The sequence below is a fragment of the Heterocephalus glaber genome, unplaced genomic scaffold, assembly GCF_053883595.1.
Source record: "Heterocephalus glaber isolate CG9 unplaced genomic scaffold, H.glaber_assembly_v1.0 deba00001523, whole genome shotgun sequence".
Classification (NCBI taxonomy): Eukaryota; Metazoa; Chordata; class Mammalia; order Rodentia; family Bathyergidae; genus Heterocephalus; species Heterocephalus glaber.
In genome coordinates, this window is record NW_028258327.1 from 31,899,890 (window position 1) to 31,917,165 (window position 17,276).

The 17,276-nt window shown below is 39.2% G+C and overlaps 2 protein-coding genes across 7 annotated transcripts in view; one reads left to right on the plus strand and one right to left on the minus strand.

The window, feature by feature from the left end:
• Map3k4 (mitogen-activated protein kinase kinase kinase 4) overlaps nt 1-9,121 on the plus strand; it is a 114,100-nt gene extending 104,979 nt beyond the window's left edge. For 4 of the 6 annotated variants that reach the window (XM_004868994.3, XM_013067161.3, XM_004868995.3 and 1 more), the window contains 6 exons: nt 309-425; nt 1,315-1,474; nt 3,564-3,686; nt 4,378-4,484; nt 6,457-6,636; nt 8,114-9,121. In XM_004868994.3, coding sequence (XP_004869051.1) covers nt 309-425; nt 1,315-1,474; nt 3,564-3,686; nt 4,378-4,484; nt 6,457-6,636; nt 8,114-8,134 — 708 coding nt within the window. In that variant the 3' untranslated portion in view covers nt 8,135-9,121. Of the gene's footprint in view, nt 1-308; nt 426-517; nt 609-1,314; nt 1,475-3,563; nt 3,687-4,377; nt 4,485-6,456; nt 6,637-8,113 lie in introns of those variants that run through there. The other 2 variants (XR_015441581.1, XM_021247782.2) reach the window with 2 other exon arrangements.
• Agpat4 (1-acylglycerol-3-phosphate O-acyltransferase 4) overlaps nt 1-17,276 on the minus strand; it is a 139,766-nt gene that overhangs the window by 2,316 nt on the left and 120,174 nt on the right. The window lies entirely within an intron of this gene.

Sequence of the window (17,276 nt, forward strand, 5' to 3'; positions counted from 1 at the left end):
GCGGAATTACATTTTAACTTTCTGCATTGCCCAGAACTGGGGCACAGTGATTGCTTACTACTAAATGCTTTTGGTGGTATAGGTCACAGTTGACAGTGATCTTGTTAGCTATTACATCAGCAGATATTCAAAACAAGAGTGCTTAATTCACTTGGAACAGTAAAAGAGAAAATCTGGAAGTAAAGTTGCAGTCATATTGACCATAGGCCTGGCTTGCACAGTGAAAATGTCAGTAGATGGCTTTACAGTCTTTACATTTAAGATGCTTGTTTCCAGTTTGACTGTTGGGAACAATTTTTCTTTCGCAGATTCGATTTCAACCTAATGATCATAAAACTATTAAGGAAACTGCGGATGAATTGAAAATATTTGAAGGCATCAAACATCCCAATTTGGTTCGGTATTTTGGTGTGGAACTTCATAGAGTAAGCGGACTTTAATCACACTGTTTTGTGTGAGGAATCAGTAAGGGTACCAAATGGAGTCCTGTTCTACATCACAGGTCTTCTCATTTCAGAGCACAGTAACTTTGCCTAATTATCAGGAAATCTCCATGAGTTACATCATTTCTGCCTTCTCTCTGAAACTAAGGAGTTCTTCCTAAAATGTAAGTTGTAGACTGTAGTCATTAACCTGACATTATAAAGCACTGAAACCCATCCTGCCACTCTGAAGATTCTTCTGAAGTGCCCCTTCCCCCACTTCTTGTGACTTTTTTCCATTTACAGTTCAACATCAAGTGATATTGATTTTCTTTTCTATGTTTTTAAGGAACTATTGTGAAATGAGAGAAAATTAAAACCTCAAATTCATTTCCCCTGCTGTGTTTAGCAATAAACATGTCGAGGGAAAGAGCATGACTTTTGGAGCATCTTGGTATAGAGCCAGAGCTTCCAGGGGGAGTTGGGTGTTGATCACTTCCAATGTTTGCACAAATATGTTCATGTTTAAAAAGGATGTGTTTCAGTACTTAATAATATATTTATAGGGACAGCCCTGTTGGTCCCTGTCTGAGATTATATGGCAGACTTAATCTCGGAGGGTGATAGAAGTTCATCCCCTGTGATTTGGAGGAGACATTATTACCCTGGCGAGCTGTATAATTCCAGACAGGAGGTAGGCAGCCACCTCTGCAGAAGAGCTAGACACACCTGCTACACACACATTTCAGTGCTCAGGATGGCTAGCGTAGTGGACCACTAGAAAGAAGATCGATTCCTCCGGGGCATGGCCTGTGACGTTTTCCAAAGCTTTCATGTTGTGTCCATGTAAAGAAAACCACAAACACAAGACTGTGTTTTATTCCTCCCCCAGGAAGAAATGTACATCTTCATGGAGTACTGTGATGAGGGCACATTAGAAGAGGTGTCAAGGCTGGGGCTTCAGGAACACGTCATTAGGCTGTATTCAAAGCAAATCACCATTGCTATCAATGTCCTCCACGAGCATGGCATAGTTCACCGTGACATTAAAGGTAATCCTACATGTGTTTGGCTGCCATGGGTAGGGTGTCTGGTGTTTAGCACATAGTAGGTACTCTATAGATACTCATTCCTACTCATATCTACTGTTTCTCCAGATAGGTAGATCTTTGCTTTAAATTATGCTTCTAATGGATCTCACATTGAAAAATAATGTTGCAGCAGGGCTTGGTAGTGCATACCTGTAATCCCAGCACTTGGGAGGTTGAGACAGAAGAATCACCTTGAGTTCAAGGAAAACCTGGGGTATATAATGAGTTCAAAACAAGCCTGAACTACATAGAGAGACACTGTCTCAAAAAAAAAGTTGAGCTTTATCTCCTGTCCATTAGTGGGAAAATCTGCTCTTATTTTTTCTGTTCAACATTACTTTTAGAAAAATCTGTTTTTCAAAAGCAGAGTCTGCTGTTTTATAGGCTAGTTTGGCTTAGCTTGTGTGTTTAATAGATATTTATTATCAAAGCAAACTTATCCCTGTGTCAAGGTCCTTTGAGTTTATATATGAGTGTTCTGAATATGTAAAGTGACAATAAATCAGAAATGCTTATGTAAGTTAGACTGTGCAGCTGTGTCTTTAGAGTCAAGAATAGGATTTATTTATACCAGTCTCTAAATTAGAATTCTCCTGGGGCCGGGGATTTAGCTCAGTGGTTTCGCTGCTTGCTATGCAAGCACAAGGACCCAAGTTTGATCCCCGGTACCACAAAAAAAAAAAGAAAGAAAAGAAAAAAGAAAATAAATTAGAATTCTGCTAATGGTTAATTTGGTCATGTTGATTGATTAAAAGTGCTTTTCTCTTCTAGCATGAGGGGAGTGGCTATGCTTCCATCCCAGAATTGTCACTGTGACATTTGCCTTAACCACACCATGCCCTTGACTTTTGCCTTGGGGAAGCTTGTAGAGCTAAAGCCAGAGAGTATTTTTGTATCTTTGACCTTAAAGTATTCTGTCATATAGTCTGAGTGAGGTAACCTAAACATATTTACTAAAGAGTTGGCCTGACTTCTGACGATGGACTAGACCCATTCTGCTGGGCTATTCTGGATTACACCAGAATCTGCATTGGTCTGCGTGTGAGAATTGCTCTTCCTTTTTAATGTGGTTCAACCATTTGTCACCCAGTATATGCCGGGCTTGTTGGCTGCCTGCCTGTCCACCACATATGTGGCCTTGCTGTCTCGAGTCATTCTGAGGACTGCTTTAATTGGCTCTTGAATAGGCTTTTGCATTGCCCATTTCCAGTTGTTCTGCCACAAACATCATATCAGTCTATGTGCATGATCTTGAAATGGTAACTGCATGTTATATTCCCTGCCAAGAATATACAGATGTAGAATATTTCCAGAATTATCCCTGTGTAGAGGACTATGAACTCTGCAAGGACTCACATGTTGAGGATGAAATGTTAGACATTAGCTCATTGCATGGCTGTTGTCCAAATAAGTGGCTTTGTGTTGCTCTTTGAAGTACATATTGTAAGGCAGGTACCAAAGATGTGTGACTTGGTTGGAATAATTATAACTTGTAGTCAATAGCAAAAGCCCAAGCTGCCCTGAAAGCTGAACAGTAAACCCAAATTCCAACTAGAGTACAAGTTAGACATATATATTGTTTGTAGAAATACAGGAAAATTATAGAACATCGTTTGCAATTATATTCTATAGTAAATCCAGAGGCAAACTTGGCTGTGACTCTGTAGAGCTACAGTGTGTGTTCCAGTTCTTTTCTAAATATCACTTCTTAACATGAAGACAGCTTTTTGGAGACTGTCACAGCATTTGTATTTTGTATATAATTTCTCTTTAAGTATATCTATGAGTTTTTAATGAATGTTAGAATTTATGCATGTACTTCAGATTTTTTTTTGTCAAGTCATCTGCCCTGCCGTTAAATTTCATTGCTTTGAATTATTAGTGTTTGTGAATAAAGTTTGTAAGTCTTTCTATAACTGAACATTGTAAGGAAAGTTTCAAAAGCCTTTGTAGTATTTACTTTGTGAATAAAATTTCTGGTAGTTAGGTAACCATGTAAACATTAAAGGGCTCGACAGAGACTGCTTAATGACTACTTATTTCTTGTTAGGTGCCAATATCTTCCTTACCTCATCTGGACTAATCAAGCTGGGAGATTTTGGATGCTCTGTAAAGCTTAAAAACAATGCACAGACCATGCCTGGTGAAGTGAACAGCACACTGGGGACAGCAGGTAGGGCCCAACTAGATAGGTCTCTGCGCATGCACTTAGGGCAGGGTGCATGGCCACTGGGCTCCCCTTCACCATTCTATGCCAACCTGCAGAGTAGAAAGAGTTTTATAGTCATGAAGAGGACTGCTCCTCCACAAATGAAAGCCTCCATGTGAGGGAAGTTGTCCAATTGGTGAATTAAACTAGTTCTTGATGAGGGCCAGGATTTAGCTCAGTGGTGCCACCACCTGCCTCGTAAGCACGAGGCCCCGAGTTCGATTCCCAGCACCAAAAAAAAGAATTTTGAAAGTTAAAGGTAGAAGGAAGCCTCTTTTTCTTCCCAGAAAGACTCATTTTGTTATTTACATTGGTATTGTGAAAATGTTCTAGTTGAAATAACATTATGGTTAAATGGTAATTATTTCTTTTGATCATTTAGTGCCATAAAATTTTTCATCCTCTGCCACATTTCCTGTTTTCATTATGAATACAACTTATTTGAATATTTACATATTCAAAAGTTGCTTTTTAAAAGACAATTCTGTCTCCAAAGAGTCCCTCCAACAAATTGATTTTACATATCTATTTTCAAGTTTTCAACATTTCCTCTTATATAATTTGGAGAAAGAATATTAACTTATTGCTTCATGCTATTAATACATGGTGCTGTGTTTATAGCCTGTTACTATCACTTTGTCTGTGACTTTTAAAGCATACATGGCACCTGAAGTCATTACCCGCGCTAAAGGAGAGGGCCATGGGCGTGCTGCAGACATCTGGAGTCTGGGATGTGTTGTCATAGAGATGGTGACTGGTAAGGTAAGCAGAGCCCACACCTGGGAGGGGAACTTCAGGAGGGCACTATATACTGACAAAGCAGAAATTGTGGTTTTATTATTTATTATAAATTCTCGAGGCACATTTTCTGCGAGAGAACATGATTAGAGATTAAAATGTGACCCAACAAAAGATACTACGAGGTTATAAAACATGACAAACTAAGAAATGAATATGTATGAGATATATGCTATGCCTTATGAGTGAATTTAAAGAAACAAACCTCAAATTAGAACAAGGAGAGACAAACAGTTACAAAAAGAAACATGAAACAGAAAACTTGTGTCCACACAACTTCTATGTGAATGCTTGTAGCAACTTTAGTCTTAAATGGCAGAACTTAGAAGCAAACTTAGAAGCAATCAAGATGTCCTTCAATAGATAAAGGAATAAACATGTTAAATCCATACAAAGCAATAATGTTCAGTGGTAAAAAAGTGCTATAGATCCTCAGAAAGAGACATAGAGGCACCTTAAATATATTTGGCTAAGTGGTGAAGGATGCCAACCTGAAAAGGCTGTGTCTGGTATGGTTCCATCTATATGGCATTCTCTAAGAGGCAGAACTATAGGAATAGTATAAAGAACAGTGGTTACCAGGGGAGGGAGGGATGACTAGGTAGAACACAGGGCTTTTGGGGGTGGTGAAACCTTTCTGGAGAGTGATGATGGATACCTGTCATTACACTTAAGTCCAAACCTATAGACTGTGCAACACAGTGACTCCTAATGTAAACTATGGACTTTGATTAGCAGTAGTGTATTGACATTGGCAATACATTGCAAAATGTGGATAATAGGGGCAACTGGGGAAGGTGAATGGAAGGGTGGTTATGTGAAACTCCATGCTTTCTAGTTTAGTTTTTTTTTTTAATTAAGCCTGTTAATATAAAAAAAAAAGAAATGATCAGTCTCACTAGTAGTAAAAGTGAAATTTTAGTTTTTATTTAGCATACAAGTGACCTTTTTAAAGATTTTGTAATACTTTCAGAGGATGTAAGGAAAGAGACATGTATTATGAACAAAAATTCAAAGTGGTAGAATTGCTCTGCATTGTTCAGCATCTGTCCACACATAGAATGTAGGCATCATGTACTGCAAACATGTACTAAAAAAAATTAAATGTGCGTAGCCCTTAAACCAAGAAATTTTTACTTCTAAAAATCTCTCTTCTTCTGAAGATACTGATGGGTAATTGTACAAATGTATAAAGATACACATTTATACAATATATCTATGTAACATCATTTATACAGGAAAAAAAATGTCTTTTAAGTGTTACTAGGAAATCATTTATTCAGCTGTACCTTCCAGCTACTGAAAAAGAACACATATAATAAGTGCTTTGCAAATACTAGCTGTGTTACTTCTGTTAGCATTAAGGTAGGAAAATGGCCATGATATCTATATTATTTTAATCAAGCTGTGCAGAAGCAAGGATTCACATTCATGAGGATAACTAAGCAATAGTAACAAATTAGAATGCTGTACAAACTTAGTTATTTCCCTATGAATTTTTCCTATGATTATAATAATCTTTGCAATAAAGGAATTTTCATTATTCACCAAGGTACCATATTACATATCCCTGCAAGAGTTGCTGAGTCTTATGTTTTAGTGACATTTTTATATCATTATATATATTGCATCTTTTAGTTGGGTGAAGATTGCCGGTAGATAATTCTGGACTAGGTGAACTATGCTAACTACCGGTTTGTAAACAAAGTTTTATTGAAACACAGCTGCACCTGTTCATGTGTGTATTGTCTTTAGCTGCTTTCATGCTCCAGGGAGAGAGCTAAGTAGTTGTGATAAAAACCATGTGGCCTATAAGCCTGAAGTATTCACTCTGTATTTCTAAAGTAAAGGTTTGCTGACCCCTGATGGTCATTAATTTCAAGATCCCTAAAAAGCAATTAGGTATTTTTTATGTTTATTTTGTCTATCTTTGTAGAGGCCTTGGCATGAGTATGAACACAACTTTCAGATTATGTATAAAGTGGGAATGGGACATAAGCCACCAATCCCTGAAAGATTAAGCCCCGAAGGAAAGGACTTCCTCTCTCACTGCCTGGAAAGTGACCCAAAGATGAGATGGACAGCCAGCCAGCTCCTCGACCATTCTTTTGTCAAGGTTTGGCAGATTGCTAAAGTCATCCTCATGTTTAAATTTATTTGAGTTCAGTTTTGTACTGGCACTTAAGAACATTTGGAAACTTAAATATAAAATACCTATGTCTAAAATGGAAAGGAACTAAATGTCTTCTTATGCCAGGCATTTTTGTATGTGTTTTTAATTTGGAAAATGTTCATTGAGGCCCTTCTGGTCATCTATTTTGGTATTACATTGAAAGTACACTTGAGACCGTTAAATGGAATTTTGAGTGGGACTGACTGAAGAATAGTTTCCACTCTTGGAAGCATGTAGTCTGGAGATTAGTAATGACCAGTCACTGTGGTAGGAGCTCTGATCGTGGTATGTATGCCATACCTTATGGTTGCTGAAAAGAAGGATTTAATGCTATCAAGTAGTCTCAGGTATTTGCTCTGCAATGAGGTACCTATCCTGTAAGAGAGGGTTTTGCCAGTCAGGGATGGGGGTAGGGATGTGGCAGACAAAGTGAAGAGGTATAGAAAGACACGGTCCTGGAGGTAGAAGATTTGAGGGGTGTGTATAGGTGAGATCCTGATGGGGCACAGGATGTGCAGAGTGCCAAAAGGTACAGCTGGAAAAGTAAGCAGGAACAATGAAAAGGAATTTCAGTTTAATTGTAAACATAACATGGTTAAGTTGTGTTTTAGAAAGATCACTGTATAGAAACTAGTTAGGTAGCTGCTGATACACTGGAGGACTGAGAATGGAGCATCAACATGAGTTATCAGCTACATTTAGGAGTTAGAATGCCCTTGCCTGAGGAACTGGTTGGATATGAGGGGTGAGTCTGGGGAGGACCTATGGGCTGCAGAGATTCTGTTCTCCACTCTAGGGTAAGAGGCCAGCTGGTTGAAGGGTAGGCCAAGGAGTTGAGTTTCTTTTGGGTTATGTGTGAGGTGAGATATGTTTGGAACATCTCCTTGAGGATTTCAGTTAGGCATGTGGGTGTTTCCAGCTAGTACTCCAGGAAGTTGGGCGAGGCTACAGATTTGGAAGACAGAAGTGTTGCCTCTACAGGCCCCTGCACAGGCGCTCCCGGCACAGGAGAGGAGGGGGAGTGGTGACATTGGTCTTGGTAAGAGGGGAGAAGGAGCAAGCATCTGGATTAGCTGTAGAGGTATTAGAGATATGTAATTAAAGAACTAGTAGGTATAAAATACATACAATATATATTGTCTTGAGATTACACATATATATTTCAAAAATTTTCAGTAGTCCTTAAGTTTACCCTGAGAGCAGGTACTCAGGCAGCACTGACCTGCATGTTTCCTTCCCTCCTTCTTTTCCTTTCTTCCTAGTGGGGGGAGTGGAACCCAAGGCCTCACACATGCCAGGCAAATACTCTACCACTGAGCTATACTCCCAGCCTTGCGTTTCATTTCCCGAGCCTCCCCTGTCAGATGCATACACATATATCCACACCTGAAGGACTCAGCTGTCTCCTGTTTCCTCACAGGTCTGCACAGATGAAGAGTGATGCTCACCAGTCTGTGGCTTAGTAGTGTGTGGATGCAGAGAACTCTCTCAATCACTACTGTATGTAATATTTACAGAAAGACTGCTGAGAAGCAGTGCAGCCTTAACCTTCCAAGACTGAAGACTGCACAGGTGACAAGCGTCCCTTCTCCTGCTGCTCCTGTTGTCTGACGTGGCACAGCCCTCTTGAGTGATGGTGTCCACGAGGTTAAAGAAGCTGCATGTTAAGTGCCATTACTACTGTACACGGACCATTGCCTCTGTCTCCTCCATTTCTTGTGCAACGAGAACCGTGACATCAGTGTAGTATTTTTGACCTTTTGGGTTCAAAAGAAGTTGTAGTGTTATCAGGCGTCCTGGACCTTGTTTTTAATCTCCTGTTGTTGAGTGCACTGACTGTGAAACCCTGTCGTTTTTATTGGCAAGCTGCAGGTTTGTTATGCAAAAGGCTGACTAATGAAATTTAAGAAAAAGGTTCTTTTTTCAATAAATGGTTTATTTTAGGAAAGCTAAGTTATATTGTCTTTTAATGGTTAACAACTCAAGAGTCAACAGTCTAGGATGTTAGAGCTTTTTAGAGCTTAGTCCTTTTTACCTACTTCCTCACAAAGGAGCACAGCCAGATATACTCAGCAGGGCGCTAGGCCGAGGGCTCACCGAGGATCTAGCTAGGGTGTCCTTGCTGACCAGTAGCAGATATAAATGAAGCAACACTAATGGTATAAGATAGCCCTTCTTTTATATTATCCAGCACATTTAGAATCAACAAAAGCTCAAGCCTTGTTATCACATGTTGGGGCTCAGTTTATTTTTAAACCAAAATATATAGGTGCTAGGTCAGTGTAAATACTGCTGAATGAGCTCTTGATAAGAAATCATCTTTTTTCAGAATGTAAACTAATTTCAGCAGTGTTCTAAAATAGCCAAATTATATGTCATTGATGGTGTTCTTTATTTCTTTTTGCTATTAAATTTTTTTTAAGATTGACTTTGAAGCTTCCTTAAATCTTTTTAGAAGATCATTGACTTACTCCTTACACATAGCAGCTCCCCCTGGGTGAGTCCTTTCTTAAGCAGGTTCTGCAATCACCTCCCTCCAGGATAATTGATCTCCAACATCCAGAGAATGTTGACATCACAGAATTTAAACAGTCACTTAGAATATTTTTTAGATTTGAAATGTCTTTATGTAATACAGCCCTTTGAGTTATTCACATAATACTTCAGCAGTAAAATTCATAGTTTTGAACCAGGCATGGTGGTGCGCATCTGTAATTTCAACACTCTGGAGGCTGACGCAGGAGGATCACCATGAGTTCAAGGGGAGCTTGGGCTACATAGTTCAAGACCAGCCTGGACTAAACAGCAAGACACTGTCTCAAACAAACAAATAAAAACATAGTTTTGTAGTTGTACAACCATCATTATAATCTAATTTTGGACCATTTCCATCAACTCCAAAAGAAACTACATGTCTATTTGCAGTCACTCCCCTTCTTACCACCATCCTTAAGTAACCACTCACCTATTTCCTGCCTCTATAGACTTGCCTATCCTGGACATTTCATATCATTAGAATCTTGAAATATATAATCTTTTTGTCTGTCTTCTCTTAGTGTATTTCTGAAGTTTAATGATATTGTATGAGTATCGGTACTTCATTCTTTTTTATTGCTGAGTACTAGTCCATCATTCTTTTTTCCCTGGTACCGGGAATCGAACTCAGGACCTTGCACTTGTCAGGCAGGTGTGGTGCTGCTGAGCTACATCCCCAGCCCCTGCTGAATACTATTCCATTGTATGAATGTCCCACCACACTTTATCCATTTCTGATTGATAGGCATTTGGATTGCTTCTGTTTTTGGATTATTATGAATGACACTCTGGATGTTCCTGTACAAGTTTTTGTATGGACTTGTTTTCATTTCTCTTGGTAGTAGAATTACTGAGTCCCATGGTAACTCCATGTTCAACATTTTCAGAAACTTTCAAACTGTTTTCCATAGTGGCCATACCAGCAGCATATGAAGGTTACAAGTTTTTCATTAGCTTGTCAACACTTGCCATGGACTTTCTCTTTGATAATAGCCATTCTAGTGAATGCAAAGTGGTACGACCTTGTGATTTTGATCTGCATTTCCCTAATGATGGTGAACATGTCCTTGTCTTCTTTGGTGAAATGCCTTTTCAGTCTTTTGCCCATATTAAAATTGAGTTACTTGTCTTCTTATTGAGTTGTAAGAGATTTTTTATACATTTGAGATCAAAGTACTTTACCTGATATGTGATTTACAGATTTTTCTTTTCCAGTCTGTGGCTTGTCTTTTCCTTTTCTTAATGATGTCTTTTGAAGCATGAATGATTGTCTATTTTTGGAGTAATGGTGATTGAGCCCTAGGCCTTTGCAGTGAGCTATATCCTCAGCCCTTATTTTTTATTTTGAGACAGAATCTTACTAAGTTTCACAGGCTAGGCTTGAATTTGTAATTGTCCTGTCTTAGCCTCCCAGAGTGCTGGGATTTCAGGAGTGTATCACCACACTTGGCAGTTTTCAGCTTTTTAAACCTCTGATTCATAAACCTTTTCTTTATTGCTTGTGCTTAATATCACAGTTAAGAAATCATTGCCCAGGTGGATGGCATCGCTGTCACCTGCTGCAGTTCCTGCGGGCATGCTGAGTTTTTGCATCAGGTGGCAGCACGAATCCATTATTTCCAATGGAGACCAGCCCGGCAGAGGGAAAGTTAGTTAATAGCATTGGGATATAGTCATTGCAATGGTGCTATTAACAGTCAACACCCTTGTATTTTTTAACTTGTGTCCTGTATCTCCTCAGCCACATAACTTAAGTATATTTTGTCATCATATCTTTATGGTGGGGCCAGTCTTTGCACTTATTGCAGTGCAACACTTGCACTTTACTTTTCCTCCGTTTAAAATTAGAGCAAATACATTGGCAATACAGCTACTTTTGCTCTGAGCTACAGTCATGGCTTCTCATGTTATTTACCAAGTGGTGTGTGGTTAGGAATCATAGCTGTAAAATTGATTTCAGTTCATTACGCTTCTTCATGATGTTGCCCCTCAATTTTGCACACTATATTCTTGTATATTATTTTTAAATTTTAAAAAGTAAAAAAAAAAAGAAATCACTGTCCAACCCAAGGTCACAAAGATGTGTGCCTATTTTTTTGTGAGTTTTACTGTTTTAGCTCTTAAATTAGGCCTGTTTTTTAATTTACAAGATTGAAGTTCAAATACACTCTTTGCATATGGATATTTGTGTGACCAGCATCTGAGGACAGTTCTTTCTCCAGTAAGTTATTCTGGGGTCCCTGTTGAAAACCAGTTGATCATAAATGTAAAGGCTTGGTTCTGGACCCTCAATTCTTTTCCATCAATCAGTATGTTTGTTATGTACAGTGCCGTACAGTCTCGATTACTGTGGCTTTGTAGTAAGTTTTTAAAATGGGAAATGTGAGTCCTTCAACCTTGTTTTTCTTTTTCAGGATTGTTTTGACTCTTCTGGGATATTTGCATTTCCGTATGAATTTAGCATTAGCTTCGCTTTTTGTACAGAAGTAGAAAATCAGCTGGTATCTTGATAGGGATTGGATTCAATCTGTGGAACACCTTTGTGAATATTGTTATCTTAATTTAAGTTTTCCAATCCATGAACACAGGATAGCTCTCCATTTATTCAGGTATTTGATTTCTTCAGCAGTGCTTTGTAATTTTCAGTGTTCAACTCATGAACTTAAATTTATTTCTGAGTATTGTATTCTTTTTCATGTAATTGTGAATGAAAATATTTCTTAATTTCATATAGCGATTTCATTGCTAGTGGAGTGCTACCTCGATTCATGAACTTAATTCTTTCTATAATCTGGTTGCAAACTGAATTGGATGTGAACCAAATCACATGTCCCCTCAAGGTCAACATTGAATGTAACCATTGAATTTGATTCAGTTCTTGTCCTATTTGGTTTGCAACCACAGTCGTGGAAAGAATTAAGTTTGTAAACCGAGGTACCATTGTATATGTGCATACAACTGATTTTTGTGTTATTTATTTTTCAACCTGTGGCCTTGCTGAACTCAATCGTTGTAATAATTGTTTTATAGGCCCATAAGCATTTTCTACATATGAAATTATGTTGTCTATGAGGAAGCTTTGCTTCTCCCTTTTAAAGATGTCTCTCGCTTTTTGTCTAGTCACACTAGTTCGACGGTCTAGTACACTGTTGAATTGCAGTGGTGAAAATACAAAGTATCGTACTTTTGATCTTAGAATGAAATCTTCAGTCTCTCACCATTAAGTGCTAGTATAGGTTTTTTATTAATGCCTGTCGTGTCACTCTCATTGCTTGGACAAAGTACCCGATACTCACAACTTAAAAGGAGGAGAGGTTTATTTAGGCTCAGTTTTTAAAGCATTCACTCCATAGTCATCAGGCTCCAAGAAAGGAAGGGCATGGTGAAAGTGTCTAACAGAGGAAACATACTCACATAAGGAAGCAGAGAAAGAAGGGAGGAGCAAAGGGGGAAGATATACCCCAGTCATACCTCCAGTCATACCCCACCTCCTAACAGCACATTCAACTACTGAACTCATTAATGGATGAATCCACTGATAAGTATGGCACCCTCAAGATACAATCACCTTCCAAAAGCCCATCTCTGAGCCTTTTGGTGATCATTCCAGATCCAAGCCATACAGTGGACTTTCTCATTTGAGGACTATCCTTCTATTCCTGACTTGAGAGTTTTATCATGGTTATGTATTAGATTTTGTCAAACACTGTTTCTTCATATAGTGGGATGATCATATGTTTTTGTCTTTTATTATGTTTAATATGGGATATTGCATTGACTTTAGGATATTAAACTATTGCTGTCTAGGATAAATCCTTGATCATTGTGCATATTTTTATATGCTGCTGTGTTCATTTGTGACATTTTGTTGAGGTCTTTGCTTCTGTATTACATGAGGAATATTGTTCTGTAGTTTTCAGTTCTTGTGATATAGTTGGCTTTGATATCAGGGTGATACTGTATTCCTATAGTAAGTTGGGAAGTTTTCTTCCTCTGTTTTCTAAGAAATGGTGAAAGATTAGTATTATTCACCAGGCTTCTTTAAGTGTTTGGTAGACTTTGCTAATGAAAGCAGTTGGGCCTGGGTTTCTCATTGTGGGAAGATTTTAAGTTACTAATTCAGTCTCTGTACTTGTAGATCTATTAAATTTTCTTATTTCTCCATTTATCAGTGTCAGTAATTTAAGTCTTTCTAGAAACTTGTCTATTTTAGCCAAGTTGTCTGATTTGTTGACAGTTGCTCATAGTATCCCCAGTAAGTCTTTTAATTTCTCCAGGGCTGGTAGTAATGTCTGCTTGAGTTCTTTAGTAATTTTGTTTTCTCTCTTTCTTGGTTAAATAAAGGCTTATCGATTTTGTTGAGTTTTTCAAAGAATCAAACTCTGATTTCATTAATATTTTCTGTTGTTTTTCTGGTTTGCATTTGTACTTCTTTTCCATACTGGTCTTTATTGTTTCTCTCCTTGTGTATGCTTTGGGTTTAATTCATTGAATGTTTTTAGAGATAGTGAAGGCAAAATGCTAGTAGATAAAAATAATTTCTCAGGGTTTTGGGGGATGGGAATTATTAGGAATTGGAAGAGCCTTTGTACTGAGCTACATGTCTAGCCCTTTTCTGAATTTTTTTTTAGATAGACTTACTAAGACTCTTAAGTTGCCCAGGCTGAAATTGAACTTTTCATCCTTCTGCCTCAGCCTCCCAGAGTGCTGGGTTTAGAGGCATGTACCACCAACTATTTTGTTTTAATAGTTTACAATAGAGTCCATATCTCAAACACATTCTAAAGATGACTTCTCAATAACGAAAAAAATGTAATATAAAAGAGGTAGATTTTTGTTTTCACCTAACATAGCAGCCTCAGTTTGCTGGTATTATATTCTTCAGAGTGTGGATGGTAAACATTTTCTGTGAATGGCCAGAGGGTACATACTTCTGGTTTGTGGACCGTCCAATCTTGGCTGCAACTACTTAGCTCTGGTGTTACAGCAAGAGAGCAGCTGCCGCCATCAACAGTGCGTGAATGAGATGAGTGCGTGTGGCTGTGGTTCAGGACGGAGCAAGCAGCAAGCCAGATTTGACCCACAGGCCATGGTTTGCCAACTGTTGCTCTAGAGCAGTGATGGGGAACCTTTTAGAGCTTTCAATGATGCAAACAGCCTGTGGCAGCCTGCGTGCCATAGGTTCACCCCTACTGCTCTAAAGAATTCAACAAAATTAAGATAAATATTTTCTTTCTAATTTAGAAGAGCTTATGTAAGAGTATTATCATTCCAAAACAGTCCCCTCTGGAGGCTGTATGTGAAATGCTGTCTTATTCATACATATTATATACTGCAGTAAGAAGTAGAGCTATACTCCTAACAGATGTGGCAGCTGCTAGCAATCAAGACTATTTCCTCCTCATGGGCTTGTACAGGCTGTAGAGGGCAGCTCTAGAGCAGGACTTTCAAAGATGGGGATGCAATAGCATTAAGGTCCATGGAAATTCCTTTGTATTTACAGACTCTGTTTAGATTTTAAAGGCCTTATGCAAAAGTCCAAAACACGGGAAGGATACAGGCTTGCTGTTAGGGAATGTGTTTCTACATATGGATTGTGCACCCATGTTTTGAAGCCTGCTCTTCTTTTCCTACTAAGGAAAGGCTTGTTTTCCAAAATGAATCAGTTACTGACATTATGTAAAACCTCTCTCCACATTGTGATTACCTGAAGTCACTGCCTTCCACATCAGTTTTTTAGCATTGCAATGAGAATTTTTGACACATGCTGCTTGAAATGTTTGTTGCTTCATCCCTTCCTGTGGCCTTCCTATGACCGCACAGAAGGCTCAGACCTTCCATCTGAGGAAGTCCTGTTATGCACTCCAGGAATGTACCATTTAAAAAAAAACAAACTTTCTTTAGTTGTCATCTTCCTCAATAGCCCTTTTCCACTTGAGAATCATTGTAACTGCTGAGAAATATCTTTTATTATGAGCTAAAATGAGCCTCATTGTATTGCTGACTTGCACTGCACCTCTTCCTGCACGTTTCCTTTCACTCCAGCTCTTTAATCTCTGCCTCCCAAGTTTTTTCTGTAGATCTCCCTCAGTCTGTCAGTACCCTTGGAGAGACTGTCAGGCCAGCTGTGACTGCAGGGACTTGCCACAGCAGGGCAGTATGTCCCGTGTCATAGCACTGCAATGGCGTGATGCAGAACATGGCCCTGCCTCTGTAGTGTGTGTATCCGTACTCAGGGAGGCAGACCGTGACACACACACACGCACCCTACCTTGGTTTTGTGTGGGGTCATTAAAGGGGACCCTTTCTGAGATAGTGGACAGAATGATACACATACAGTGAGAAAGGGCAGAGGGAAGAGAGAGTGTGGAAGATGATGGAGCTGAAGACATGGAGAACTGACAGCAGAGGGATAGAATGGTCAAGAGGCAAGGGAGGTGAGAGGTTGCAGGGCATTCCCACTTTCCCTAAAGACAGCCAAGTAAGGTACAGGAGAGATCTGCATTTGTCCAAATTAGAATTTTATAGGAATTTGACCTGGCCCTTCTAGAGGCATTTACCATATACTTTGTTAATTTTGTCTCTGTTCACCCTATCAATAAAAATATGAAAATATTGCTACTCTACATGACAGGTTGACATTACCTTCCATTTATCACCTCTACAGTAATACGTTGGTTCACCAGTGCATCTCTTTGCAAACAATTTGGTTCTGAAACAAAACTGTAAAGCAAAATTTTGCTTCTGTTGGCAAACTGCATCAACTGACAAAAGCACGACCATTGCCATCTTCACACAAACACAAACACAGCCATCTTCCCCAAAATTGTAAAACAAATTGGATTTGTAAACTGACATACCATTGTAGGTTAAAAGGCTACCATCCACCCAACCCACACACTCTGAAGAATATGACGACTGGCATGGTTCTACCAGACACCTTGCTGATTCACTAGCCCAGTGATGAATCTGAGAAGGTGCACTTGGTTAGTCTAAGACTGTTCATTCTAAGGCATCTTGGCTATGTCCTAGCCATCACTGTTTTCTTTTATGTACTCAAAAGTCATCCATTTAATATCTCCCAGAATGCTGCTGCACAGCTGTCTTTAAAGTTCATTCCTCTTCCCTCTATACACTGTCTCCACACCGTCCTTCCTTCTTTAGTCTTCTGAACCCTGGGTATAGCTGGTATAGGCTAAGAGATAGATATTCACTATTCCCTGACCTGAACTGCTTGTATCCTGCTCCTTCCTATTTGTGGTCTTCTTTCTTTGATAGGCAAAGCAAACAGAAGAGGAGCCGCTCCAGCTCCTGTAGCATGCTTCATCTGCTGGCGCTCGCCCAGTGTTGGGGTTTTGGCCACAGGTGCACATGAAGGCACTCTCAGAGCACTTGGCTCCTCTGCTGCCCTCTCACAGGCAGAATGTTCTGCAGTACTGTGGCCTTCTTTTGTTATGTTCTTTAAATATGTGAGCTTCCCTGCACTGTCTCACCAGTATCTCTTTCCCATCATCTGCAAGGGCACAGATAGAACAAGCATTCTGAAATGCCAGTGATGACTTTCTTGAATTTCCTAGGACAGTGGTGGCAAACCTACAGCACGTGTGCTGCAGCTGGCTATTTGTATCATTGAAAGCTCTAAAAGGTTGACCACCACTGGTCTAGGATGTCTGGCAAGGATCTAGCTAACAATTGTACTGTGGAGTATAAGGGGTGATCTAAAAATACAGTGAATGTTAAAATTTTTTTTTTTTAAAGCTTAATGCGGTAAAAGACACATTTCTAAGAATGATGGGGTGTGTCCAAAGTGAGACGGAGTTTTTGAGGAGGATAAATGGCAGTGTGTCTTTTACTGTAATGAAAGTTTTTTTGGGTTTTTTTTGGTACCGGGATCGAACTCGGGTCCTTGGGCTTGTGTAGCAGGCGGCGAAACCACTGAGCTAAACCCCGGCCCTATAATAAAAGTTTTTATTTAAACAGCCATATTATTTGTTCACCTCTCATTGAGCAAATGTGACAATTCTGTCAAAAACATGGTGTGTCTTCAT